This window comes from Camelus bactrianus, chromosome X (genome assembly GCF_048773025.1).
Source record: "Camelus bactrianus isolate YW-2024 breed Bactrian camel chromosome X, ASM4877302v1, whole genome shotgun sequence".
Lineage (NCBI taxonomy): Eukaryota > Metazoa > Chordata > Mammalia > Artiodactyla > Camelidae > Camelus > Camelus bactrianus.
The window spans coordinates 82,567,869-82,595,147 of NC_133575.1; the positions used below are offsets into that span (position 1 = coordinate 82,567,869).

At 40.5% G+C, this 27,279-nt stretch overlaps 1 protein-coding gene across 13 annotated transcripts in view; it reads right to left on the bottom strand.

Annotated features, from left to right (window-relative positions):
* The window catches only part of TMEM164 (transmembrane protein 164), a 150,039-nt gene that overhangs the window by 88,778 nt on the left and 33,982 nt on the right, over positions 1-27,279 (bottom strand). For 8 of the 13 annotated variants that reach the window (XM_010963666.3, XM_074359389.1, XM_074359390.1 and 5 more), the window contains one exon: positions 2,735-2,784. The exons of 2 other annotated variants lie outside the window; for them this stretch is intronic. In XM_010963666.3, coding sequence (XP_010961968.1) covers positions 2,735-2,784 — 50 coding nt within the window. 3 more of the 13 variants (XM_010963670.3, XM_010963669.3, XM_010963667.3) reach the window with 3 other exon arrangements.

Below are 27,279 nucleotides of genomic sequence, written 5' to 3' on the forward strand. Positions count from 1 at the left end.
TATAAATTTAATGCAATTTTAATTAGAATCTCAATAGGGTGGGGGTAGGGGTTTGAATAAGTGATATTAAAATGTGTATGTAAGAATACCAACGAACAGCCAAGAAAAATATTTTCTAAGCTAATGTAATCCAATCAACATGATTTATAACACAAATAGACACACAGATGAAACAGAATAGAGAATACATAAATGGATCCTTGTATATAAAAAGTCTGATGACAAAGATGGCAGTTCAGTTCACAGGGGAAAGTAGGGATTATCTGATATATTATGCTAGTACCACTGGTTATCTATCTTTAAGAAAAATGTCTTTGGAGGGAGGGCATAGCTCAAGTGGTAGAGTGCACACTTAGCATGCAAGAGGTCCTGGGTTCAATCCCTAGTACCTCCATTAAAGAAAAATAAATAAATAAACCCAATTACCTCCCCCTAAAAAAGATTTAAAATTTTTTTTAAAAAGTCTTAACAAAGACTGGGAACTGAGAAGCTATAAGTAAATAATCATATTTGGATATGAAAAAAAGTAAAAAATTATGTGGAAAAATATATCATCAGTAAAGTCAATATATACAGATTTGGGAAAAATATCTATAATAAAGATGATAGACCAAGAGCCAATATCCAAAATATACAAAGAGGCCTTACAAATTTAAGAAAAATACAAACAACCCCTAGGAAATAGGCAGATACTATGAATAGAATTTCAAAGAGCCAATCCAATTGGACAAAAAAGAAAAAGAGATAATACTGAAATCCATTAGCAGCCAATGAAATACATCCATTAAATTGTCAAAATTATAAAAGAACCATAACACCTTATGTTGGTAGACGTTTAAAAAAAAAAAAGAATAATCTCATATACTACATATAAAAGGGAAACTTGAATTATACCAGCCTGTTTTTATAACTCAATATGATAACAAATATTTTTTATTTATATACAAACATTTTGTATGTGTGTATGTGTAAATTAAAAGCACCAGTATACAAGGGCATAAGCACGACAATGTTTAATTCGTCATTGATTGTAGTGGCAGAAACCTGGAAAGAGTGTACATATTCATTAATAGGGGAATGGCTAAATAAATTGCACATCCATGAAATATTTCACAGCCTTGTAAAAGAGTAAGAACTATACCAATAGGCTTTGATGGATTTCAGTGAGATATTGCTGAATGAGAAAAGTAAGATGTGCTAAAGTATATAGAGGATTCTATTTTTCTAAAACCGTTAACAAAAACAACAAAATATTTAAAAACCTGTGTGTGTGTGTATGTGTGTGTGTACACCTATGAGTAGAGAGAATAATACAGAAGGATACATACTGGTTTGGTAATACACACGGATGATGTGGAAAGGTAGAGGCAAGGGCCAAAAATACAAAGAAAAGGAGAGGAGGGAAAAAAAATGACCACTATAAAAAAACAAATCCAACAACCATATTTATGTATTTTATATGTATAAACGTATACAAATTGAATTAAATTTAGAAAAGATACAATAAAAAACTAAACATGATTTCTTCTTGTAAAAAAAATAAAAGGAAGGCAATAACCAAAATAATCTCTTAGTGGTAGGATTAGAGGTGATGTTTATTTTCTACTTTATGGGTTTCTGTATTTTCTATAATGAGAATTGTTACTCTCATAATAATGAAATAAAACCAATAAATGTTACTTTAAAAACATTACACTGAAAAACTGAGCCCATTTTGGGAAATCAAAGAAGGGAAACAGGGTCAAATACCCTTTCCGCTTAGGAGCTGTCCAAGTAAGAGACCTGAAATCAGGATCCATTACCCCTCATCCAGCAGAAAGTCGCTCACCTAAGGCAAGAGACTAAGTGGCTATTCCAAGAAGCTATTTGAAGCAGCAAATGGGGTATATTTTCCCCTACCTAACACTTTAATGACTTAAGTAAATCAGAAAGCCATTTACACCACTCTCAATTATCCAAGGATCTGCTGGGCTCTTTACTTTCTGCCCCCTCTCTATGGCTTGCGGCCATTTCCCTGCTCAGAAACAGCTCCAAAATGGGGGCCAGAGAAGGCGGAAAGAGACAAAATTAATTTGGTCTATTTAGCTTCTCATTAGCAACTCTAATAAAAGGTTTGGTAAGTGAGATGGTCACAACTCATGGTTAAAATGAGGGTTCCGAGACTCTTGAGAATTTCATTTAAGCAAACTTTACTTCAGATAAACACGATTTGCTTGCACTACACTTTAATGGATTTGATGCTTCCTATTTTAAAGAAGTCAGGACTTGTAATAAGGTGATATTTTTCTCTCCTCACTTTAATTTGCACTTTAAGAAAAAAAAAAAAACCAAACACAAGAACGAAGGCCTTCAAAGTGAAGAACCATATACTCAGTGGAGCAGCAGGACCACATTGCAAAGATTCTTGAGAGGAGGGGCACTGTCTGGCCCCCAGCATGCTCTCAAGAGAAACTTGAGGGCAGCAACCTTCCAAGGAAGCATCCCTTGGCCACAAACCACCGCCACAAGGAATCGCTAAGAAGGATTTGTCAGGACTTGACAAAAGCACAAAGGCCAAATCTCCACATACAACATTTCACTACTGCAGCAGGTCCTTGAAGATTTTTGTCCCTTAGGAAGCCCAGAGACAAAGCGCTGCAGGCTCAAGGTGTTCAGAGCAATGTGTTCTTCATCCTTTGTTATCAAACAGACAAAACAGTTCAGCAATAGCAACAGAAAAATGATTTTCCCTTACTTGAAGACGACGATAGCTCCCGGACATGGAGGGCAGGCCAGGAGGAAGATCTGCAATGGAAAAAAATTAAGTATGGTTATCAAGAGAAATGTTGGACACAGTGAGACAGTGTTACCATAATAATAATAATAATAATAATAATAATAATAATAATAATAATAATAATAATAATAATAATAATAATAATAATAATAATAATTCAAAAAATAACCAAACTCTTACCCAAAATATGTAATATAAAAAATTTAAAACGCAAGCAGGTGGCTTTCCAAACATGTTTGTGTTTGCACATGCACCTATGTGTGCATGTATGTTCTGGGTGTGTGTGTGTGTATGTGAGAAACAGAGAAGGGAAGAAGGAAAGAGATGGATGCAGAGCAAAGAAGTAAGTGTTTGGTGGGGTAGGAGATGAGGAAAGCCTTGCTTAGGCCCTTTCAGCCTCAGTAACACCTCCTCTCAACCTTTAGAAGACTCATTTTCAACTCTACAATTTTAGTTATGACACAAGTAGCCACTATGAGAAGCTTTTAACCCAGGACAAGTTAAAAATAGATTCTGAGCATAGGACGAATACACAAATGCTATCTAGTTTGCCTCCCATGGGGGAAGGTGAGTTAATCAATACCTAGCATTGTCAGATTTAGCAAATAAAAACATAGGATGCCAGTTTAATTTGCATTTCAGATAAACAATGAATTATGTTTTAGTATAAGTATACCCTAAATATTGCATGGAGCATACATATACTAAAACATTATTCATTGTCATCTGAAATGCAAATTTAACTGGGCATCCTGTATTTTATCCAAAATTCCCTTTGATTTTGAAGGGGAGCAGAATTTGCTGCCTCAAAAGTATAAGAATTTGGCATAAGGATTACTTTAGGCTGATTGTTTTTAAGAAACAGCAGACATAGGAAAAGCTCTGCAAAGTGTGTAGAAGTGATATAAGAGACAACTGCATTTACAAGGAAAATCTCCATTTGTAAGGATGTCTTCCTCTTCGGATCAGGAGAAGGATGACTTTAAATCTCTAGAAATGCTCAAATGTGGAGAAGGCAAGGCACTAAATCTGCAATAATAATCTTAACCTTGTTTACTGTGCCTTTCCTGTTCACCTCCAGGAACTGCTCCCCCATTGTCCCCACCCCCCAAATCAACACCCAACATTTTTCTTTAGCTGGAAAAGATATTTAAGGTGGTGACTTGGGCCATTTCAGGAAGTTACTCAGTTTTCCTGGATCTCTCCCATGTGTACAGGAGGTATACATGTTATTAAACTTCTGTTTGTTTTTCTCCTGTTAATCTGTCTCTTATTGGGGAAGCAGGGGGGAAGGGTAGAGGGAAAATTATTTTTCCTCCCCCACATTTGATTGGTTTGTTCCTACACATGACTTAGGTGGTTACTCTCCTATTTTCCTCCCAAGTCAAACCAAACAAAAAGAACCCAGTTCATCTAAGAGACAGATAAGTTCCCTGCTACTAGGAATGCTGATTCCAGAATTCTGGACCTCCAGGAATCTGCATGTATAACAAATGCCCCAGGAGATTTGACCACTCCAGGCAGCCAGATATGCTGAATGTTTGATCAAAGGCATTCCAGAGGAATAAGGATTCACAAAATTCTTTTGTTTATGGAGTTATTTCACCTACAGTAACTTAATAGTGTGGATTTACAAAATCATTGATATTGGTCCCTATCTTGTGGTGAGCATTTATGAACAGACATTATCTGCTTTATGGACTGGTTTGGGTTTGTCACGTGTGCATTCTATGGCATTCAGTTCTTCAGTTCTCTCAGGATCTACATTTAGAAGCAAAGGGTACTATAAGGAAAATCACTGTAAGTAAAGACGCCTGCTTGAATCCCTGCCAAGGAGAAGAGAAAGAATGGAAAAGAAAAAGTCTTGAAAGGAACACAGCCAGGAGTCCATCAACCACACAATACCTCATCAGAGAACCCCGCCAAGAAAATATCCATGGAGAACGTGCCTTTCCCCTGTGGATCAATTTGATTTAAAAGTGCAAAACCAATGATAATTACAGGTCCACAATCCTTTATCTGCGATCACCAAATCCAAAAGGCTCTAACGACTGGAAGTCTGGGTTGTTTTGTTTTTTTTTTTTTTCAAAACTAATGTGATAGCAAATATGACTTGAACTGAGCTGAGGCTATTTATTTTCTTTATTCCACTTGTGATGAGTATTCACACGTTTTTCCACAAACAGAATGTATTTTGATTATGGGATGCTGTCCCAGACCCCCACTGGGAGTGTCTGTAAAGCACTCCGCCTTCACTGTATTGCTTTTTTAAAATAAAAAAAAATGTGGACTTCTGAAATACATCTGACCTTAATGGTTTGGGATAAGGATTGTCAACTTGGAATTTCAGTTATCCAAACATTAACTTACCCCCACTCCCCTACCCCACCCCACCCCTCAGGAGCAGTTGAAGAAAGAAACAAAGCTGGTATTAGTTAGCACTGACCCAGCAGTAAAGTTACTCACCTTAGGCAAGGGACCAAGTTGGAGGCTGTACATAGTTACCCAGCATCAGGCCCATCAAAGGCTACACTCAGAAGCTACAGTATACAGAAAGCAGACAGGGGCCCCCAACCACTTTTGGAAAGGTCCTCAATACTTCTGGAGTCACCTAAGAGCCATGCCAGCAGCCTTCCTGAGCTTCTGGAATACCCTCGATACTACCAACGTGCTAAACAGAAAAACAAAAATGGGACACTGGGGCCCCACAGTTAACTCTTATTTTTCTACACCCACAGCCAAGAGGAGACAAGCAGATTCTTGGGAAGCGCACTTTCCTGTAACCACTCCATTTGATTGGTTCTGATCTACGACAGCCCTATGTCAGAAGCCCAGAAACCTACTGAAGTAAGCAAGCCGCCAGTCCCAATTCAGTCATGGATCTGATTTCTTTTGAGGCAGTTCTTCTGGTCTAAACTCTAAATGAGTTTTCCAACAGTTACTTTCCCGTGGCCATGTCATTCCAACCTGCGCATTGGCCCTCCTCGTCTTGCCTGTCTTTTCCCGACACCAGGATAGAGGGTATCTTTCTCAAGTAATCTTTAAATCAGATACATGTAGATATATCAAAAAAGCAGATTTGAAAAAGGACCCCAAATTCACCTCATCCTTTTCCAGTAAACTCATGGCTTCCTTCAGCAGCTTCATTTATAACACTGAACCTCTCCACTTTGTCATGCTGGAGCCATATCCATAATCATTATTAACCAAAGGAGCTGCCTGATGATAACATGTTAATTCAGAGGCCCGAAGGCCCCCAGCCTTGGCCTGAATATCCCTGCTCTCTTCTCTGGTTGGCTGCCAACTGCCTCCAAATTTTGGTAGCACATGTTTTAGCCTGGCAGGTGGAAAATTAAAACTATTCCTTCAGCTGCAAACAGAGTGGGAAGAGAGGCCACTTGGAAGTGCACACAAGGATGGCAGGAAGATGAGAAGGCATCTGAGCACATCCCAGCACGTGGCACTTTGCATTCATGCTGCAATCTGCCTGGCTCAGCACCTGAAGAAACGGGCACAGGCAGGTAGCATGCAGAGAAATGCTACAAAGCTCTTCCATTTACCCCTCGCCTGGGAGCAAAGTAGGGACCTGTTATGAGATCCCATTTAACAGATGAAGAAACCTAGGGGAAAGGTTCTGACAAGCTTTCTGGCAAGAATCTGGGTCCCCTAACTCCCATATCAACATACTTTCCACCTCACACCTGACATGGTCCCAGCCTCATGAGGGCTTCTCTAGACTCTAGCTCTGCTCCTTGACCCCCATGGCACACCAGGAGTCACCTCAGTGGCCCCACACCTGTGCCACCACGCAGCTCACCAAATCTACTTACTCTCTACCGGGTGAGACATCTCAAAACACAAACCTACCTGGGCAGCAGATGACATTTACACACAGATAGATTTCAGAGTCCAGCATTCCCTAAAGACAGGCTGATCTTAGCTCCAACCTACCTCATTCCCAGGTCGGCTGGGTGCTTACAGTTCTTGAATCCTTACAAAATTGAGGTCTTTTCTGGATGATTTCTTTCCTGGAAAAATCTTCAAGTTCCATTCAAAACCTCCTTCTCTCAGCTTCCCCAGGAGAGAGCAGCTCTCTGTGCTACTCCAAGGTTATCTTGTCCAGAAACTTAAAAATTCAGCTTTTTCCTAAGCACCCAATCTAGGTACCAGCAACTGTACCAGTTCATCCTCTGAACCACTCCGGTCCCAGGTTCCCATCTTCCTTACCCACGCTCTCAGTATCACTTGTCCCACTTCATCCTCTGAACCACTCCAGTCCCAGGTTCCCATCTTCCTTACCCACGCTCTCAGTATCACTTGTCCCACTTCCTCTTCCTGTGCCTGTTCCACAGTCCTATCAGCCCGAAGTTCACAGGCATCATTGTCCAGCTCCCTGCCAAATTCTGCTTCACCCCAACACTGGATTCAATAAACGCTCCTGGTCCTAATGCCTAAAGATCATTTTTGTTCGCAGGAGGAAGTGTTAGTACTCTGAGAAATGTCGTCAGGAAGGAAGGAGGACGAGTCACCAAGACCATCCTAAATGAGGGGCTAGCCGGATTAAGCAGTGAAGGCGGGGGTGGGAAAACTAAGTAAGAGAGAAAGAGAGTGAGAGAGGGACAGGAGAGTGGTGTTCGGCCAGGCACACAATCTTCAGAGGCCCAGCCCCATGGCTCCAGTCCTCCTGGCTCCACCGCCTATGATAACACCCAACTATTCAGGGGTTCCTGAGGACAAGTGTTTGTAAACATTGCCCACCACAGGAAAGATCCATGCCTTGGGCTGTATAAAGTCTGTCCTAGGTTCTATTCACTAATGTTTATACTCTCAGGTCCTCATCTTCTCCCCCTGGATCACTGCCACCATTTTCTCTGGTCTCTTACCTCCAGGCACACTGTTACAAGAGGGAGCTATCTAAAATACAGTCTGATCTGCCCTCTAAAATCTTTTAATGCCTGGCCAGTACCTACAGGAAAAGGTCAAGCTCCTTAGCCTGGCAGGCAAGGCCTTCTCTATTCCAGACCCCGTCCACCTGTCCAGCATGGTGGCCTTATGCATTGTCCCAAACCATATCCTGAATATACTCCATGTGATTAACATGCTCCTACAATCTCACTTTCTAACAGCTTCATTTTATTCAGTTATGTGGATATGCAACTCAACCAGTCTCCTCCTGTTGCACATGTAACTTAAGCCAAAATTTTCAGATCCTTTACTATTTATTTAGTTTATGTTTGTAGAATGAGAATTTCTAGGTATTCAAAGGGAATATATATTTTCAGGCTTTTAACCTGTAATTCTAATCTGCCTTCCAAAAAATGTCTTTGACTTTACACTCTTGCAGGGAACATGGGAATGTGTTTTTGCTACAGCCTGGCCAATAGGTCATTATCACTTTTTAAAAGGCTGCAGAATTTGCTAGCGCAAAAATGACTCCTTAGCATAAGGATTATTTTGAGTTGGTTTAAAAAAAAAAACAGCAGATACAGGAGAAGCTTTGAAAAATCAAGGGGAAGGGACCCTTTTTGTAAGAGACATTTACATTTATGAGGGAAATCTCCATTTGTAAGGGTGTCTCCCATCTGTACAAGGAAGAAAAGGATGACTCTAAAGCCCTAGAAACTCAGCTTCTCAATAGAGAAGGCAGCAACTTAAATCTGCATAACAACCTTACCTTGTTTACTGTCCTTTTCCAGGTCACCTGGCATAAGAGGCTCCCTCCCCTCTTTTGTCTTTAGCTGGAGATGCTAATTAAGGTGGTGGCTTGGGCCATTTCAGGGAGTTCCTCAGTTTTCCTGGGTTTCTCATATGTATACAGGAGGTATACGTGTTATTAAAGGTCTGTTTGTTTTTCTCGTTGTTTTGTCTTTTATTACAGGGTAATCTCAGCCAAGAATTTAGAAGGGTAGAGAGAAAATTAATTTTCCTCCCCTACAACACATACACACACAGACACAAAATTTGCTGCTCTCATTTGCATGTCTCAGATTACCAGAAATATTAAACTATTTTCTAACATGTTTTTTGGCCAGCTGTTATTTCTTCTTTTGGGATGTGACCATCTGTGGTCTTTGCCCATTTTTTAACTGGTGTGTTCTTTTTCTTATTGGGTTATAAGTGTTATTTATGTTTTAATGATATTTAATACAGACTATTTGACATTTATTACAAATATTTCCTCCAGGTTGCCATTGTTGTAGCTTTGCTTATGATGTTTTTTGATGTACGGAAGCTTTTTTTTTTAATGGAGGTACTGGGGATTGAACCAGGACCTCATCCATACTAAGCATGCACTCTACCTCTGAGCTATCTAAACCTCCCTACCAGAAGCTTTTATATCTTTATGTAAGCAGATATACTTGTCACTTCCTTCATGGCTTCTGTCTTTGATATCATGCTTTGAAAGTCTTTTATAACCCTGGGATTTTAAAAAAGAATCACCTGTTGTTTTCATAATATTTTAAAATTTTAAATCTCTACTATCAAGAAATGGTATTACTGCTGTGAGTGAAAAATACTGCAAACCATATCAGGAAACAAAGAATGCTGAAGCCATCAAGTCATCAGCCACTGCAGCCATCCCTCAGTGAAGACAAGCCTGCAACCCAGCCTCTGCAGCCACTCACAATGGTGCACTCTGAGGGGACTCAGAATAAGAAAGGACAGGATACTGGCCCTAGATAGCTAGGTGCTTGTCAAAGGAATGAATTTAGTGAGCCCAAATGTTTGCTCCCTTCCATACACAAAAAAGTACTAAATTCTTTAACTTGAGATGCCTGGTTTTCTTTAGTTAACAAGTAATTTTTTAATGTTCCAACTACCTGGTCTTTGTTGTAAAGCTCCTATATATCCTAGCTCCTCCCCAACCTCTTCAGAGCATCCCCTCAGAGCGATCTGAGAGGCTGTCATCCCAGGCTCTAAGGGGTTCGAATCCTCAGAAATGTCTGCCAAATAAAACATAACTCTCAACTTTTAGGCTGTGCATTTATTTCAGTCGACATTGTTAATTCTCCTCACTCTTCCATAATGGCCTTCTCATCTTTCCTCTTACTTTCCCTTTAAATAACAAAGCATCATTTCCCCTATCCTCCCATTAACTCCTTCTGTTGACCTCTTTCTGAGAAACTACCATTTTTGTCAGTGTAAGGAGCTGACAAAAAGCCTTCCCTCAAGAATTTAGACAAAAGGGAAACAAGAGTACCTACTAAGAAACTCTTAGGCTTCAAAATCAACATACAATGCACTAAAAGGATTGTAAATTCACTTTAAAGCCGGACTGTTCCAAGACTTGAAAGACCAGATTGTAACCTGCTTGAATTATATCCAAAGAAAGAATAGAGCTGGCCAACCACTGAGGATTTAGAATAAGGAGAGTCACAAAGGCATATTTGGCAGTGTCCACATCCAAGCACTACCCAGGGATTAGAGAATCTTACGCTTATAAACATCAAGTTTTCTGGTCTCATTGTCAAATTCATCCTTATCAAGAGGCTGGAAGCAGGACAGGTAGCATTGGTAAGTCGTTAAGATTATGGGCTTTAGAGTTAAAACAGACTTGGGTCCACATGCTGGCTCTGCCATTCACCAGCACTCTAACCTTGGGCAAGAGATTGGAGAATTTTCATCTCTAAAATAGGGATAAAAATAGTACCTATGTCTCACGAGGTTTTGGAGAGGATCAAATGAGATAAAGCAAGCAAAGCATCTGGCACAATGTCTAGCACATAGCCAGCACTCAATACATAGTAGCTATAATTATTCTGATCTCCAAAAACAATCCATCCCTACCATGAGCTTCATCAGCAAGAGCTCATATTAAACTTTCAATTCATCTAACTTCACTTGTTCTATTTCCATGCTTGCATAGTAACACTCTAATATGTCCAACTGCCTACGAGGAGAGACTACTTAAAAACACTCAAGGCTCAGTTTCCTCCTCTGTCACAGAGGGATTACAACAGTACTATCTCCTAGGGTGGATGTGAGGATTAAATGTTTGAAGCACTGAGTTCAGTGTCTGGCACACTGTAAGGAATAAAATGAGTTACTGATAGCATCATTCTTCAAATTCCATCCAGGCCCATAGCAAGTTCTATTTCCTCCACAAAGCCTCCTCCAATAACTCCAACATAACACCTCTTGTTTTTCCAATGGCCTGTACAACTCATTAGGTACAGAGATTTTACTTAATTTGGGATATTAAATGGGTCCCTGCTGCTGCACACAGTGTTGTAATAGATTGAGAACTAGGATCTGATCAATTGTTCCTCACTGGTGAGTCACTGAACGAAGTCCAAAGTCGTTTGTAGGGTAATTGAGGCCCTCAACATTATGGTCCTTAGCGACCTCAGCTGTTTTGCCAGTTTTTATTTTCCACTGTGGCCTCAGGTTTTCACCATGAACCTCAGTTTCTACATTCTAAAATGGAAAAGAATAATAGTACTTGCCTCCAATATCATAAACTTACCTGTTGTTTCTATGCAGATAACAGATGTTTTCTGGATATTTCCATCTGGATGTCATACAGGTATCTCAGACCTAACATGCCTAAGTCTGAACTTGCCATCTTCTTTTCCTAACCTCTTCCCTGGCTAACTGCTCCCTCAAAAAATTCGAGACAAGGGACAGCTCCTCCAACAGTAGAATTCCAACTGATAAAGGCAGAAGGCAGGGCGGAGGGAATAAACACTAGGCAAACATTGCAGTGATAACTGTTGCAGGCAAGAACCACTGATAGATGCTGATTAGCAATGAAAGATTATCATTTTTGCACAGGAAATACTTGTTGATTACAAAGGAAGAATAGCAACTTTATGGTAGAAGAATCTGGGAGACACTACCTTAGCCAAGTGACCAAGGTTAACATCACCAGTAATAACACATATCTTCATATACCCCCTGATATGATGTACCAAGAAGGGGACAGTATCACTTCTGTGGTATTTTTGCCAAATTACCCAAATGTAATAATGAAAACAGATAAGTCCAAATAAGTCCAAATAAGGAACATTTTACAAAGTAACTGACCAGGACTCTTCAATACTGACAAGGTAATGAAAGAGACTGAGGAACTGTCATGGATGGAGGAGACTAAGAAGATGTAAGAACCAAATGCAATGTGGGATCTTGGATTGGGTCCTGGAACAAAGGACATTTGTAGAAAAACTGGTGAAATCAGAATAAAGTCTATAGTTGAATTCAAGCATCAATGCTCATTTCTCAGTTTTAAGAATTTTAACAAGAAAAAAAGGAATTTTAACATGTCTATACAAGATGTTAACATTAGGGGAAGTTGAAGAAAGGATATACAGAAATTCTCTGTAAAATCTTTACAACTTTTCTGTAAATCAAAAATCATTTTAAAATACAAAGTTTAAAAAAAAAAGTATTGTTACCCAATCCATTAGCCTATCTTCAAACCTTAGAGCTGCTATCTTTGATGCCTCCCCTCTTTCTTAGCCCCCACATGCAGTCAGTCCCCAAGTCCTGTCATCTTGACACTTTAACCTTTTCAATATATCTCAAGTCCATCCTCATGATCTTTTCCTAATTCAGTTCCTCTCATTTTCTTAAACTACTTAAGATCAGTTTCCTATCTGATCTTCAAGACTACAATGTCTCTCCTTCTTCATTTTAGTTCATACAGTACTGCCAGGTTCCTGTTCTTAAAACAGAGCTCTGATCATGTTATACTGCTCCTTAAATATCCCAGATGATAGATTCAACACAATCTCTATCAGAATCTCAGCTGATGTCTTTATACAAACCGACAAGTTAATTCTAAAATTGATACGGAATTGCAAGGTACCCCAAGTAGCCAGAACAATCATGAAAAGAAGAATAAGTAGGAAGGCCCACACCACCTGATTTCAAAACTTACTATAAAGCAACAGTAATAAAGACACTGTGGTACTGGCATGAGGATAGACATATAGGCTAATGAATAGAATTGAAAAGTCTAAAAATTGACACTCACAACTGATTTTCAACAAGGGTGCTGAGACCATTCAATGGGGAAAGAGTCTCTCCAACAAATGGTGCTGGGAAAACTGGATTTCCATATGTATAAGAATGAAGTCCGGACCCCCACCTCACAACCATATACAGAAATTAACTCAAAATCAGTCAAAGACCTAAATGTAAAAGCAAAAACTATAAAACTCTTAAAAGTAAATACAATGGTAAATCTTCATGATCCCGATTTGGCAATAGATTCTTAGATGTGACACCAAAAGCACGAGCAACAAAAGATACAGGTAAACTGGATATAGGTAAACTAGACTTCATGAAAATTAAGGTATTTTGTGTTTCAAAGCATACTATCAAGAAAGTAAAAATGACAGCCTAAAGAATAGGAGAAAATTTTTGCAAATCTTATCTCTGATAAGGGTCTATTATGCAGAATATATAAATAGCTCTCAAAGCTCAACAATAAAAAGAAATAATCAAGTTAAAAAGTGGGCTAAGGATTCGAATAGACATTTTTTTCCAAAGACACACAAATGGCCAATATGCACATGAAAAGGTATTCAATATCATTAGTCATCAGGGAAATGCAAATCAAATCTACAATTAGATACCACTTCACACCCACAAGTAAGACTAAAATAAAAAAGGCAATCACAAGTGTTCATGATGTGGAGAAATTGGAAACCTCATACACTGCGTCGGGATGTAAAATGGTGCTGCAATATTGAAAACAGTTTGGCAGTTAATCAAAAGGATAAACAAAGACCAAGCAATTCCACTACTATGTATATATCCAAGAGAAATGTTCACATAAAAACTTACACATGGATATAAGGATAGATATAAGGATGTCCAAATACTCATCAATGAAAGAATGGATAAACAAAATGTGGTATACCCATCCAATGGAATATTACTTGGCCACAAAAAGGAGTGGAGTTCTCATACATGCTGCAACTTGGATGAACCTTTAAAATATTATACAGGTGAAAGAAGCCAGTCAAAACAAACCATATATTATATGACTCCATCTCTGAAATGTCCCCAGTAGGCAAATCTGTAGAAGCAGAAAGCAGATTAGTTGTTGCTTACAGCTAGGGGGGTGGGGGAAGGACAGGTAGGAGAGTGATAGCTAAATGGTATGGAGCTTCTTTTTGAGGTGATGAAAAGGTTCTAAATTGACTGTGGTAATGGCTGTACATGCCTGTGAATATACTAAAAACCACTGATTGAACACTTTAAATGGGTGAAATGTACAGTAAATGAATTATATCTCAAAAAACTATTTTTTAAAAACAAACTTCATATGGCTTTTTATTGTCTGTTGAATAAAGTTCAAAATCCTTAATTTGGTATCCAAGTCTCTCCCCTCCCCCATTATTTCACACCCCCTACACACCAGCATTATCACTCACTACCCTTTCTCACATGCTATCGAACCAAAATGAATTATTTACCATTATCCAGATACCTCATGCAGTTTTCCATCTTTGTCTTTCCTCTTGCTGTTCTTTTCCCTTGGATCCTCACAACTCACCTTTACATGTTGATACACTGCTTCTCTTATAAGGCCCAGTTCAAATACTCCCTCCAATGCAAATCTTTCCTTATTCTTCAACCCTTATATACTAGGCCCTCAAAAACTTATTTACTGGGGGCAGGGTATAGCTCAAGTGGCAGAGTGCATGCTTAGCATGCATGAGGTTCTGGATTCATTCCCCAGTGCCTCCTCTAAAAATAAAAAAAAACCCTCATTGTCTCCCCAGTCCCCCACCAAAATAAAACAATTAAATAAAACAATAATAAATAAATTAAATATTTTTAAAAACTTATTTACTGAAAGAATAAGGGTAAGTAGTCCTCCCACTGCCAGAGGGTAATCCTCTTAAAGCTACAACTGTACTTATCACTTCCTTTCCTAGTTAGGCAGATGCTCACAGCTTCAGCCCCCTTACTAAGCCCCTGAGAATGGTTCCAAACTGTTACTCTCTACCTCTCCCCAAACCCGGCTCTTGATGAAGAAAACCAACATTACATTATGTCAGGGCCACCGAGTATAGCTGTGTAGGTTGTGCACTGCACAACCCTAGTGGCGCCATTCAATTACAGTCTATGTGAATGGCACCCTCTCCTAGGGTTGTGCAGTGCATAGCCATTCGTGGCAGCCCTGATTGGAAACATCAGAATTTGTGAACAAAGCCCAAAAGTATATTCAACGAGAAGAAATCACTCTAACTATATTGCTGTTGAGAAGTGGGTATTTTCCAAATCTTAAGAAGATTAAAGAGAAACTTAGGAGAATAACATGGTCACAGCACATGCACAGTTTTTGCATGGAATTAGAAAACAGAAACATCCAAGAGAAAAATTGTCACTGACGTTTTTCCAGCAGTGGAGAGAGAAAAGGATACATGTTCTTGTCAATAAAAAGGTGTGATGTACCTACATATGAGATGGGAGGGAAGTGGGCAGGGTAGAACTATTAAAAGAATAACACAGCTACTGAGGATAGGACACAAACAGGTCAGAACCAACTAGGCCCAAGATGGCAGAAGATTTGACTTCCAGTAGACCTTGAGCCTCATTATACTCTTATTACTGTAAAATAAGCCTTGCAGATAAGAAGTACCTACCATGCACCAATGCCATGACACTACTAATCAGACTAAATAAGGACAAAAATCCCTCATTGCCTTGGGAAGGTGGAGCTAGGATGAAAATCAGGAAATACAACCCCAAACCCCTCCCTCCCCAATAAATATTCTGTCCATTCATTTCTACACCCTATGTAACCAGCTTGCCAAAGAAATTCAGCACAGCTACTCGCCTGAGTCTGCCCACTCTCCCCTTGAGTGTCTTATCACTTAATAAATCCTCACTATACTTTCTTGACCTCCATGTTTCAGCTCTGAATTCTTTCTGTGAGGAGACAAAAACGTACTCTCTGGTAACACATGGTCTCCTCTCACGTAAGACCCTTCAATTCCATTCAGTTCTGATTTTAGGTTATCAAATATGCCCCTGTTTAATTTGGCTTCAAGAATCTCGCTATCAGGAAGGGTATGACCTGGCTGATAGACACAAGTGTTATGTGTCTATACAGATCTCTCTCCCCTCATCAATTCATTCATTTGACTTGTGGTTTATCAAGCAGTCTTTTGCAAGGTTGGGGAGTGTGAAACCAACATCCCTAGGCAAGCTAATTAGACTCTGAACCCACCAACCAAACTGCGGAGTTAGGATCCATGTCATCTCCACCAAGGCACAGACACCCTCTAAATCCCAGTCAGAGCAGCCAGCAACAAGCCCCCCTCTGACGACCACATCTAAACCACAAGCAGCAATGCAGGACACCAATAGGGAGCCAGAAAGGGCTGGACAGATTGGCTGTGAAAACAGGTGAGCAGAGTCCAAGTATGACAGATGTTGGGTTTGTTCCTTCTTTTCTCCTCACTCCAGTTCAGTTCAGCCTCTCACTTTCCTATTTGCTCTACCTGGCATATTTCACTCCACTTCTTCTACCTCCTCCAGAGGGTTCCTGGATAACTCCTCCCCACCCCCCAGTTTGATCACTCCTTTTGTGAATGCCACTTGTACATACTGGTACTATACACTTCTCTCTCCATTAGTCTCCTACTGTTGTAATAATAATAGTAGTAGTGATGGTGGTGGTGGTAGTGGTGGTGGTGGTGGTGGTGGTGGTGATGATGATGATGATGATGATGATGACGACGATGATGATGGCAGCAACTGTTCTTTATTGAGTGCTTCACTATGTGCCTGGTACTATATTTGTGTATTCCTCATAGCAACCCTATGAAGTAAGTGCTATTCTCCATCCCACCTCACTGCCATTTACATATGAGGAAACTGAGCAAAGGAAAGGTTAAATAACTTGCCTAATGTCATACCACTCAGTAAATAAGAGTCAGGCCTTGAACCTAAAACTGTCTGATTCCAAAGACCACGTTTGTAGCCAAAACTACCTTTTGTCTCCCTCATTTGCCTTCTGAGGAGTTTCCTCTGCCTCCACTCTCTGCAGTGCCTAACAAAGTGTCAGACACAGAGAAGTTCCCCAGGAGACATGTGCCAGTGTGACTTGGCTTCTTGGCCAGAGCCCAGCCCAAGACGCAAGCTGGAAGAGAAGGGAAGAGGGGTGGTGAGGACAGAGAGGCTTGACCTTTCGGGGAGCCTTGGGAGCCCTCCTCCTCTGATCCATTTAAGATAGGCTCACACTGCCCACCTTGACCTCAATCCCAGAAAAATATTTAGAACAGGGTGACCTGCTTGTCTTAAAACTCTTCCAGACAACTCCGAAGGAACAGAGCCCAGGCCAACCTGTGAGACAGATGGATGGTATCCAACTCCTGCAAGAACCAACTGTGTCAGGGTCACAGCCACATGAGCCAGCAAATGTTTGCAGAGCTCTGCCACTGGGAAGCTATGCAAGTATGGTCAAGGATTGGGGCACTAGAGGCAAACAAGAGTATTTTTAAGGAAGGGAGGTTTTATATATATATCTCATTAAGCCTCAGTTTCCTTATCTTTAACAATGGGAATAAAAATACCTACCCCTTTAAGGGTTGCTAAATTATAAAATGAGAAGGTAATAAAAAGTACCTATCATCTAGTGCCTGCATCAGTTTGTCCTTGCTGGGGTTCTGGGCACACACAGAGATACAGGACATAGATCATGTCTGCAAGTTCACAATCCATTTGACAAAGGTCTTCTGGTCTAGATTATTGCCAGCACTCTGTCAACCAGTTATAAAGCTGGCTGGTAGATGACCCTAACTCTCAACAGGCCATTTTGTCAGATGAGAATTCTGGCAGGAAAGAAGAAAACTACTGGCAAGAATAATGGTTGGTGTTTATGTCTTCGCTTCTAATCTCCCATCCACATCTCATATTAGGAACCTGGGGACAAAAAAACAGCAGATTAGGGGTCACGGGTTGGAGGGAATTATATATGCCGTTCTAGTCCTTTCAAATAAGCTTGAGTTTTTATATCACAACCAATCAAACATAAAATCTGAAGGAAAAACATGTTTATGGTGATTACCTCTGAGACACAGACTTCGAGGGGACTCTGCTACATGTCATATTTTTGTAATGTTTCGGGTTTGGACCATAGGCGTGGTATTGCCTTAATGTTAGAAAAACACAATTAAAAAGGGAATGTCACAAAGAATAAAAATATGGCACCCAACTCTGCTAACCTCCTGGAGTACAGAAGGGAGTCAGCTAGAAGTCAGAACAGGTTCAAAAACCCGGAAAGCTCTGTCCGAACAGTACTAGGGAAAGTGAAATTGCTGTGCCTCCCCACAGATAAGCTCCTTCTTCAAGCAACTGGAAAGATTTATTTTAATCCCCGAGACTGCCTCAAGCCACTGTTATGGCCCAGACACCAAGCCAGCTGGATAATTGGATATTTTTTTTTTGAAGGGAAGGTGCCACTCTTTTGTATGTGACAGTAATGACAGGACAGTCACAGTGAGACTCTTTAACTCCTCAAGCTTTACTGATCGTTACATCTTCTAGGCAGGAAAAACTAAGGTACAGAAAAGTTGATCCTATTTCCTCCCATATCTCAAACAGCCCAGAACCCAGCTGTTTGGCTTTGCTGTTAAAACTCAATGGTTCTAAATGCTGAATGCACACTAGAATCACCTAGGCAGTTAATTTAAAATAAAATCCCAATTCCTGGGGCCCATTTCTCAAGATCCCAACTTAACTGGTCAGGTGTGGGACATGGGAAGCAGTATTTTAGAGCATCCCAGGTGATTTCAAGGTATAGCCAGGTTTGCGAACCCCAGCTCTACCCACTGCTGGGTACCCCAGTATTCTTGGAGAACTCTCAGTCACTATTTTTTAAATTCTTCTTTAAGCAGTATACTCCCCTCAAAAAAAAAAAGGCAGGCCAAAGTCTGTAACCTAGACAATAAGCTGGGAGCACAAAGAGATAGGACTTCCGTGACTTGCAACCAAAGGAAGGTGAAGACAAAAAGTGGACACCTAAGAATGGACCAGAAACAAGAGAACAAAAAGCTTGGCATCTGAGCACCCGCCCGAACGTCAGAGCATCAAACTCCTGCTTCATATTCCGGCCTGGGTAACTTGACACACCTGCCCTCCAGATGGAAAGCAACCCTGAATTAGCAAAGCAAACCCTTAAAAATACACTTTCTTCTTAACTGAACTTCTGAGAAAAAATAGGGATGTCTGTTTTTACAGAGGTCATGGACCAAGTTTTTCCCCCTGCGGCCTTCTCTCGCTTCCCTACCTGCGTCTGTCCCTGTGTCTCAAAGCAGAATAACAATGAAACATGAAATCAGCATGGGCTTGGAGTTTTAGATAGCACTCTTCCTCTGCTCTTCCTCCGTCTGTGCTCTGACCCTAGAGCTTGGGTTTTGTTCCCAGCGAGGGAAGCACTGAGATGGATGAAAGGGCTGGGGACGCATGGGGAGTTGGCCTTTTGTTCCCTTTCTACAGTCAGGGGCTATTCTGGAAAGCAGCATCAAAAGAAAACTTCAGCCTGGGATGAGCTGAAATTGGACAAAATGTGATGAGGCATAAATGTGAAAAAAAAAGAAAAAAAAAAGAAAAGAAAGAAAGGGAAAAGGAGCCTTTCTTTACCAGAAGGGGCTCTTTTCTGAAAACTGCCTCAAATTATAACACTTTCCACATTTGGTTCCCTCCAGGAAGCTTTGCATTGTTACCTAGAACCCAAACGCTTTCTGTCACATTATGAGGAATTGAGGTAGATGCGAATGGCCCAGAATTTGGTGGTGCATGGCTTCAGGAATAGCTGTTCTAGGCTCATTCTGTTTCCTTCAGTCCAGACAGACAGATGAGAGTTTATTCAGAGTGACCTTAAAGAAGACGCACAGAAGCAACACTGCGATGGACTAAAAAACATTGGCGGTTTGAGGGCACACAAAGCTGTCCATTATCTTTTCTTAAAGGGGCACAATGAATGCTGCTTTCCTTTCTTACTCATGATGACATTGGCCCACCAGTCTACAAGGACTCTAGGTAGCCCAGTGGAAGGAGGCTTGGCTCTCGTAAGCCTTTGAGGTTGGCTTTGGGACTTTCAATCTTTTTAATTAGCCACCTGCTTGCTTGTCTTCTTCACGGCAGGGAGAAGTACCCAGCCTGATGTGGGACTCCTGGAGTGTGTTGTACAGGAAGGCAGATGAGAAATGAGCTATGCCGTCCTCTCCAGCCAACCACATCCCTTCCACAAGAATCCAACCTTGAATCCAACCTGGAAAAGCCCTGCTTTCCTTGCAACTTCCTCTCCAGGGGCCAACAGATGGGCCTTTTTCTCCTAAATGCCTTTGAACTTTACTTAGGTGACCCACTAGGCTGTGTCCTTTAATTCAGTCCTATGGCATTCTCTTCTGAGCAGAAGAAACCCGTAAGAATCATGACCAGAAGTGCAAATAACATTAAACAACAGGTATTTAAGGTCCCTGGGTAATTTTTAATAGCTGAGGCAGGGACCCAAACCAAATGGCCTTAAAGGGCCCTCCTAGTTCTACAGGGGCTCCTTAAAACTAATAATAGTAACTAACAACAACAACCACCTCATTTATCAAACCACATGCTTACCAATCAAATGCTTGATGGTATAAAAAATTTTCTAAATGGTATTATCACACCAGCAGAGTGATTTCAGCAAATCGCATAATCAAGAAATACCCACTGAGCACTCAGTCATGTTCTACACTCTCTGCAGATGTGGAATCCTAGAATAATGAAGAGCCATCTGTTATGTCTCAATTCTGTAAGCAGTGCCTTGGGTGAGCCGTACTCCCTGAGCTCTCCCCCAGGCCCCGCATTAATGAGCCAAACCCAAATCACAGAATGTACTTTTTGCATTGCTTCACCCTCCTGTTTACCCTAATCTATTTGCTAATAGTGACCCTGATCAAATGATTTGAGACTGCCTCAGATTTCCACAGAAGGATGAGTTGTTCTAATGCATGCAGACTTTATTTACAGAACATACAGCTCTGGAAGAAGATACAATGGCCTGGGAATCAGAAGCCTTAGGTTTAAATCCCAGAATACCTGCTAACTAAAGTATGGACCTGGGCAAAAACCCTGCCCTCTCTAAACCTCAAAGTCCACATCTGAAAAAGAGAGTTGGACCAGATTTGTGCTTCTCAGCCCGGTTTAGCAGCCTACGGGTATGTCTCACCAGGCAAGAGAGGTGAGGCAAGGGATTTATTACGGAATAAAAGTTAAGAGTACTGAAGTTTGCAAATTATCTACATATCTTTTCATCTGTATCTTATCCCTTTGATAGTTCACCCTTTCTCACATGCAAAACGCTTTTATATGCTTTCTTGAGTCAGAGAGCAGAGGTGAGTTACAGATACAGCAGTTGGGAATTCTACATGACCCAAATATTATCTTCTTATTGATGCAGCCCTCAACTTAGTCTGCTGAGCACACAAAGACCATCATGTGTATAGCAGCTACAAGAAGGTTGAGAACCCCTGGACTAAATCATTTGTGCACTTTCCATATTATTAAGAACTTCGCCTTGGTATTATAGAGTGCCAGGGGAAACCTGTAAGAAGTAATGCTGGAAGGGAGAGCAGAAGCCAGCACTCAAGGTCTAGGAAGCCACATGAGGGAGTCTGAAATGTTCCCTCTGACAATAAATCCCCATGATTCTGCTCAAAGAGTGAAACTCGGATGTGTGCAGAGGATCCCAGGTCTGAAACTCTGGTGCTTTTTCCCATAAAAACACTGTTAGGGATCCTGGTTAGGGGCCAAGGGACTGTACTTCCATTCCATTTCAGATTAAATAGGCTTTTGCTGGCTGGTATGGCAACCGGACCCCCAAGAATATTGTATCCATGGGAAAATGCAATCTGAATTCTAAACAGACTTCCAAAGAAACTTTTGGAACAAAACCCTTTCAACAGTTGTTGGGGAATGCCTGGAAAGCAATGAAACACAGGACCTTGCTTTCCTCCATGGAGCCAGTGTTTGAAAATAAAGACTGAACACTGCAATCACTATCTTAAAATAAACACAATATTCTCATTTTGATTAGTAGGATTATATTTAGGTGCAAGCATTTAGTGGCATCATGGAATGTCTATTTATATATTTAAATTACCACAAAACCCCAAATATGTTGGAGATGACCAGCTATTTTTCACTCTAAATAAAGACAATGCAGAAATGGGGAAGAGGGTGGTCTCTTTAGAAGGAAACATGGATGCAAACCAAATCTGTAACTTATATACAATTTTCCTGTGTCCCTGCCCAATCAACTCCCAATTATTCAGGCAGCAATTCAACAAATATTTGAATGCTAAGTGCCATCTAAGTTTGCATGCTAGCGTCTCCATTTTCCTTCATTTCCCTTTCGATAGAAAATCCCTATATGCTTGCTCTTGAAAAAACACCCCACTTTCCCCACCTACTCACTTGGCCTACTAACAGTGAGGGATAATGGAAGTGTTGGTAATTTCTCAGAACTACCCTCCAAATCCCCTCAGGTCCTTTTACATACAGAGTAGTCACTCTCAAAGTTCAATGTGTATACAGATCACCTAGAAAGGGGTGGGTTAAAATTCATTTTCACAGGTCAATTCCCTTTCCCCTTATCTGGACTCAATAGGGCTGGGGTAGGGCTCAGGAATCAGCAATTTTCATAGGCACCCAAGGTGACTGATGCAAACGGCTTAAGAACCAAACTTTAGAAATTGCACGGCAGATATTTTAGCTAGCTTGAGTCCCCAACCTTGAACTGAGAATAACCATTTGCCAATCAGAAAGCTGGGCAATCTGATGTTGAGACACTGACAGAAGGTAAAATCGACGCAAGAGAAAAGACAGCATCCTAGTCAACTTGCCCCCAACTGTATTTTAGTTTTTAAAAATTCCATATTTTCACTTTAATCCAAGCAGATGGCAGTGCCTTTCCAGCAATCTCCTACTGGCACCAGAAAAGGAACTCCACAGAGACCATTTAGAAGGAAGGTATAAAAGTGGGAGAAGAAACAATGTTAATTTGCTTGGCCCTGCCTCAACTTTTTTTCAGCCTCCTTACCTCTCCTGATGGTTGGTTTCCATTTCTGGAACTCAGTGCTACTTTGGCAGAGAACAGAGGCCAAGCTGGGGAGGTCTTTTCATTACTCACATTAATGTTTTCCTCTATTACATGAATAATCAAGAGTTGACTGGAAAGAGGAATAAATGAAAGGCAAATATTCTACTGAGAGGTTAAATAGGAAAAAGAAGGCCCCCTGTTGGTTGAGAGCTGTGAGGTGGCAAGTGAACAGTCAGAATCCCTGCCTCTTTTCATTCTCACTGTTTGCCAGGAACACAGATTTAAAGCCCATAATGTCAGTACTAAGCTTAAGAGAAATAATCAGGTATCTGTGTTTTTCTATAACACTCAGAAGAGTCTTCAGCACTTAACATTAACCCTAAATGTTAACCAACCGTTGTTGATTCAGCCCCAAAGTCTACAATTGTAGACCTAGATCTGGTCTGACAATTTATTTTATTATGGTAAGAACATTTAACATTAATTAGTTCTATCCTCTTAACAAATTTAGAAGTGTGCAATACAATACACTATTGTTAACTACAGGTAACGTCATGTAGCAGATTTCTAGAACGTGTTCATCTTACGTAATTGAAACTTTCTGCTCATTGATTAGAAATTTCCCGGCCCCTGGTAACCCTTTCTTCCCAGCTTCTAGTAACCATCTTCTACTCTGATTCTATAAATTTGACTATTTAAATACCTCATAGAACTGGAAGCATGTAGTATTTGTCCTTCTGGGACTGCCTTATTTCATTTACCATAATATCCTCAAGGTGCATCCATGTCATAGCATATGACAGGATTTCTTCCTTATTAAGACTGAATAATATTCCATCGTGCATATATATTTTGTCTTTATCCACTCAACCATCAGTGGATGATATCTGGATCATTTCTACATCTTGGCTATTGTGAATAGTGCTGCAATGAACACTGGAGTGCTAATACCTCTTTGAGATCCTGATTCCAATTCTTTCGGCTAAATATCCAGAAGTGGAATTGCTGGATCATATGGCAGTTCTATTTTTGAGGAATCTCCGTACTGTTTTCCATAGCAGCTGTACCATTTTGCATTCCCATCAGCAGTGTACAAGGGTTCCAATTTCTCTACATCCTCACTAACACTTATCTCTTTTTTTTTTCTTGCTATTATTAAAAAAATTGAAACACAAATGTTGGTCTGACAAATTTTTTTTTTGAAAGAAAAGTCCTAATCAAGATGACTCAATAAAAGAGCGGTTTAGGGTAAGAAAAACAGGTATCCCATGAGAATCCTGGTGCAGGATAAAGCTCGGCCTCAGGAGAACTAGAGGGTGGTTCTGGGTTCAAAGTGATCATGAGGAACGGCTAACTCTGTCTCTCAGGACATCTCTACTCCTCTCTTACCAGCTTCCTGTTTCGTCATGGCTCCTGTCTCCTCGTAGCGCTGCTTGGACTTGGCCTGACATGACTGCTCCCCTCCCTGGCATCTTTTGGCTCTTGTCCCGGCTGCAAACTGTCTTGTTTAGTCTCTCAGCTTCCCAATTCTAATTTCCTAAGAGAGGAATATGCATGGCCCAGCTCATCTTATCAAGCCCATATCACTTGCCAGGTGATCAGTGGGCTGTTTTGAGGACGGATGGCCACTCTCAGTCCCATCAATTTAAGCCAAGGAGGTAGGATCGCTGGCACAGTTCATGGCTACTGCCCCAGCACAGCTGGCGTGGAGTAGTTTGCCTTTGAAGGGGATATGGACCAGAAGGCACGGTACAATATATATGCACAAGCCTGATGCTTAGCATGTAATCTGAAAGATAATGATACATCCAATTAGGAGCTTCAAGCACCCATAGTCTTACCTTCTTAATTAAGAAAACAGATAGCATCCAACCCCAACACAGACCTCTCAGCCCTCCACCCCTAATAAACTAATTTGTTTAAACTGGGGAAAGAATGCAAATGTTAAATATGTTGTATCACAGGGAATAACAGCAAGCTGGCAGCTCCCTAGGGTAAAGAGGAAAGAAGAAAGCACGAGATAGGCAAATCTTGACAGCGGATACCACTGGCCTTTAAGCCCATCTCTCTTGACAGGCCTTCAGTTGGCTTGCTTTACACCCTATGATCATCTTATCTTCCTCAAAGTTTCTCCAAGTGGCATGTGAGGTCAGTGTTCAATGTTAACTAGAACAAACAAGCAGCATCACAAACCGACAGATGGCAATTGAGAGCTTATCATTCTTAGATTATTTCATTCCCTGGAGTGATACACGCCGGACAGTAAAGCATTCTATTTTGACAGCCCCCTAATAACGGCTGTCAGACACTTCTATTACTTCAAGCCTAAACCTTCCCCTCCATAACCTTCCTTCCTCCCATCAATTCCCAGTTGCAACAATCAGAAATGCCATGCCTGCTAAAGTCAGTAGGAATTTTGCTAGTGGTGAGCATCTGGATGGAGGAAAAAACAAAAACACTGACAACTATTAAGAATACTGGAGAAACAACAGATCACAAAACAAAAATCTGGTGGTGGCCATCTAGTAAAATGAGCAACAGATGAAGAGAAATTAAAAGGTTGTGCTGCCTTGAAAACAATGTTTCTCAAATTCAGAGCAGGTCCTACTGGAGTTGAAAAAAGAAGTTTCAAATAGGGTTTCAAAGACCAGAGCTGCGAAGCCCTAAAGACTTGTGAAAGAATTTAATATGTAGTCTTATCTCACAATTATCCCTGAATGGCTTAGTTTATTGAAGAGTTTTCCTGCAACACACTTAACAACATTCATTGATTTGCATCTTATCACTCCAGGTAGGCGAGTTACGGTAGCTCTGAGGGAGGGAGCAGACAGAATGGTGCTGTTATTGGTACCCAAAGGCATTTATCAATCTTTTTGTCCCCTGAACCACCTATTATCCTTTCTTCAAAACAGTCCCTCAAAATCCCTTACACTTCTTTCTCACCAGAGATACTATGTAGCTGTTAAAAGGAGTGAACAGTGCTACATGCATTGGCATCCAACTCTATTGTCTGACGAGAAAAGTTTCAGATTGTAGGGAATCATCCCAGTTTCATTTAAAAAAAAAAAAGGAAAGAGAAATATAAAAGATCTGGAAGAATAAATGGTAGCTGTTAATAATGATTATCTCTGGTAGATGTGATGATGGAGGGTTTTTACTGTTTTTTCCATTTCTGACTTCCTTAAATTTTTCTTACAAAACGTGGGTTTTTTTTGTTTTTTTTTTTTTTTTACAATCAGGAAATGGATATTTTTAACCCTCTACAGTTCATTAATAGGTAGTATCAACATGGCTTTGGTTTTCACTTCTAATTTGTAGGTTTTGGAGAGGCTAGAGGGGAAAGAGTAACATGGAAGGGTCTCTGAGGTTAGAAGAAAGTCATTCATTGTGTGTATGGGAGTTGACACTTAGTAAAGTTCATGAATGGGACAGAAGGCAGCGTGGCACAGAGAGCAAACTCAGTGGCCCTGGAGTCCAACCTCAAGTCTCAGCCTACTCCTCACTTGTTTTATTTAAGCTTCTTCCTCTGTTGACTGGTAATATGTATCAAACACCTGGAACATGTCTACCATATGATGTGCTCAGCCAGTGGTAGCTATTTTTACTTTCAGTGGGGGAGTTAAAGAGTTACTGAAATTCACTTTCATTCACTTCAGTTATGATGTCTGTAATTTAATTTAAAATACTTTCAGCCTAGACATTGTGAGATGTATATGTATATTCGTTTTCTACACTGTAGAGCAGTTAGTTAACATCCAGTCCTGTGCTGGACACACAGCTGCATGGGCTAACAAGCCTTGATTCTGCGCATCCCTTCCCAACTTTGTTACTTTGGTGAGGACAAGTTGGTAGCTTGAAATGAAGTATGCAAGTTGGCAAAAACTATAAATCAGGGCTTTAAATGCTTACCAGCACACCACTGTTAACATCTGAACAACCCTAACTGAGCATACACACTCCAGGGGCAATCAGTTAGCAACTAAAATCTCTAATCAAAGAATTCAACACTCAAGAATTCAACAAACAAAAAGACAAACTACCCAATTTAAAAAATGGGCAAAGGTCTTGAACAGCTATTTCTCCAAAGAGGATATACACATGTCCAAAGAGCACATCATTCATTATTAGGGAAATGTAACAGAAAACTACAATGAAGTGCCACTTCACACCTATCAGGATGGCTACACTTTTGAAAATGGAAAATAAGTGCTGGCAAGAATATGGAGAAATCAGAACTCTCGTACATTGCTGGTGGGAATGTAAAGGGGCTCAGCTGCTTTGTAATATTTCTGCACTTCCTTAAAAAACTAAACATAGAATTACCATGTGACCCAGCAATTCTACTCCTAGGTATACACTCCAAAGAACTGAAAACAGAGAGTAAACAAATACCTTTAAGTCAATGCTCACTGCAGCTTTATTCACAATAAAGGGAAATAAACCAAGTGCCTACAGA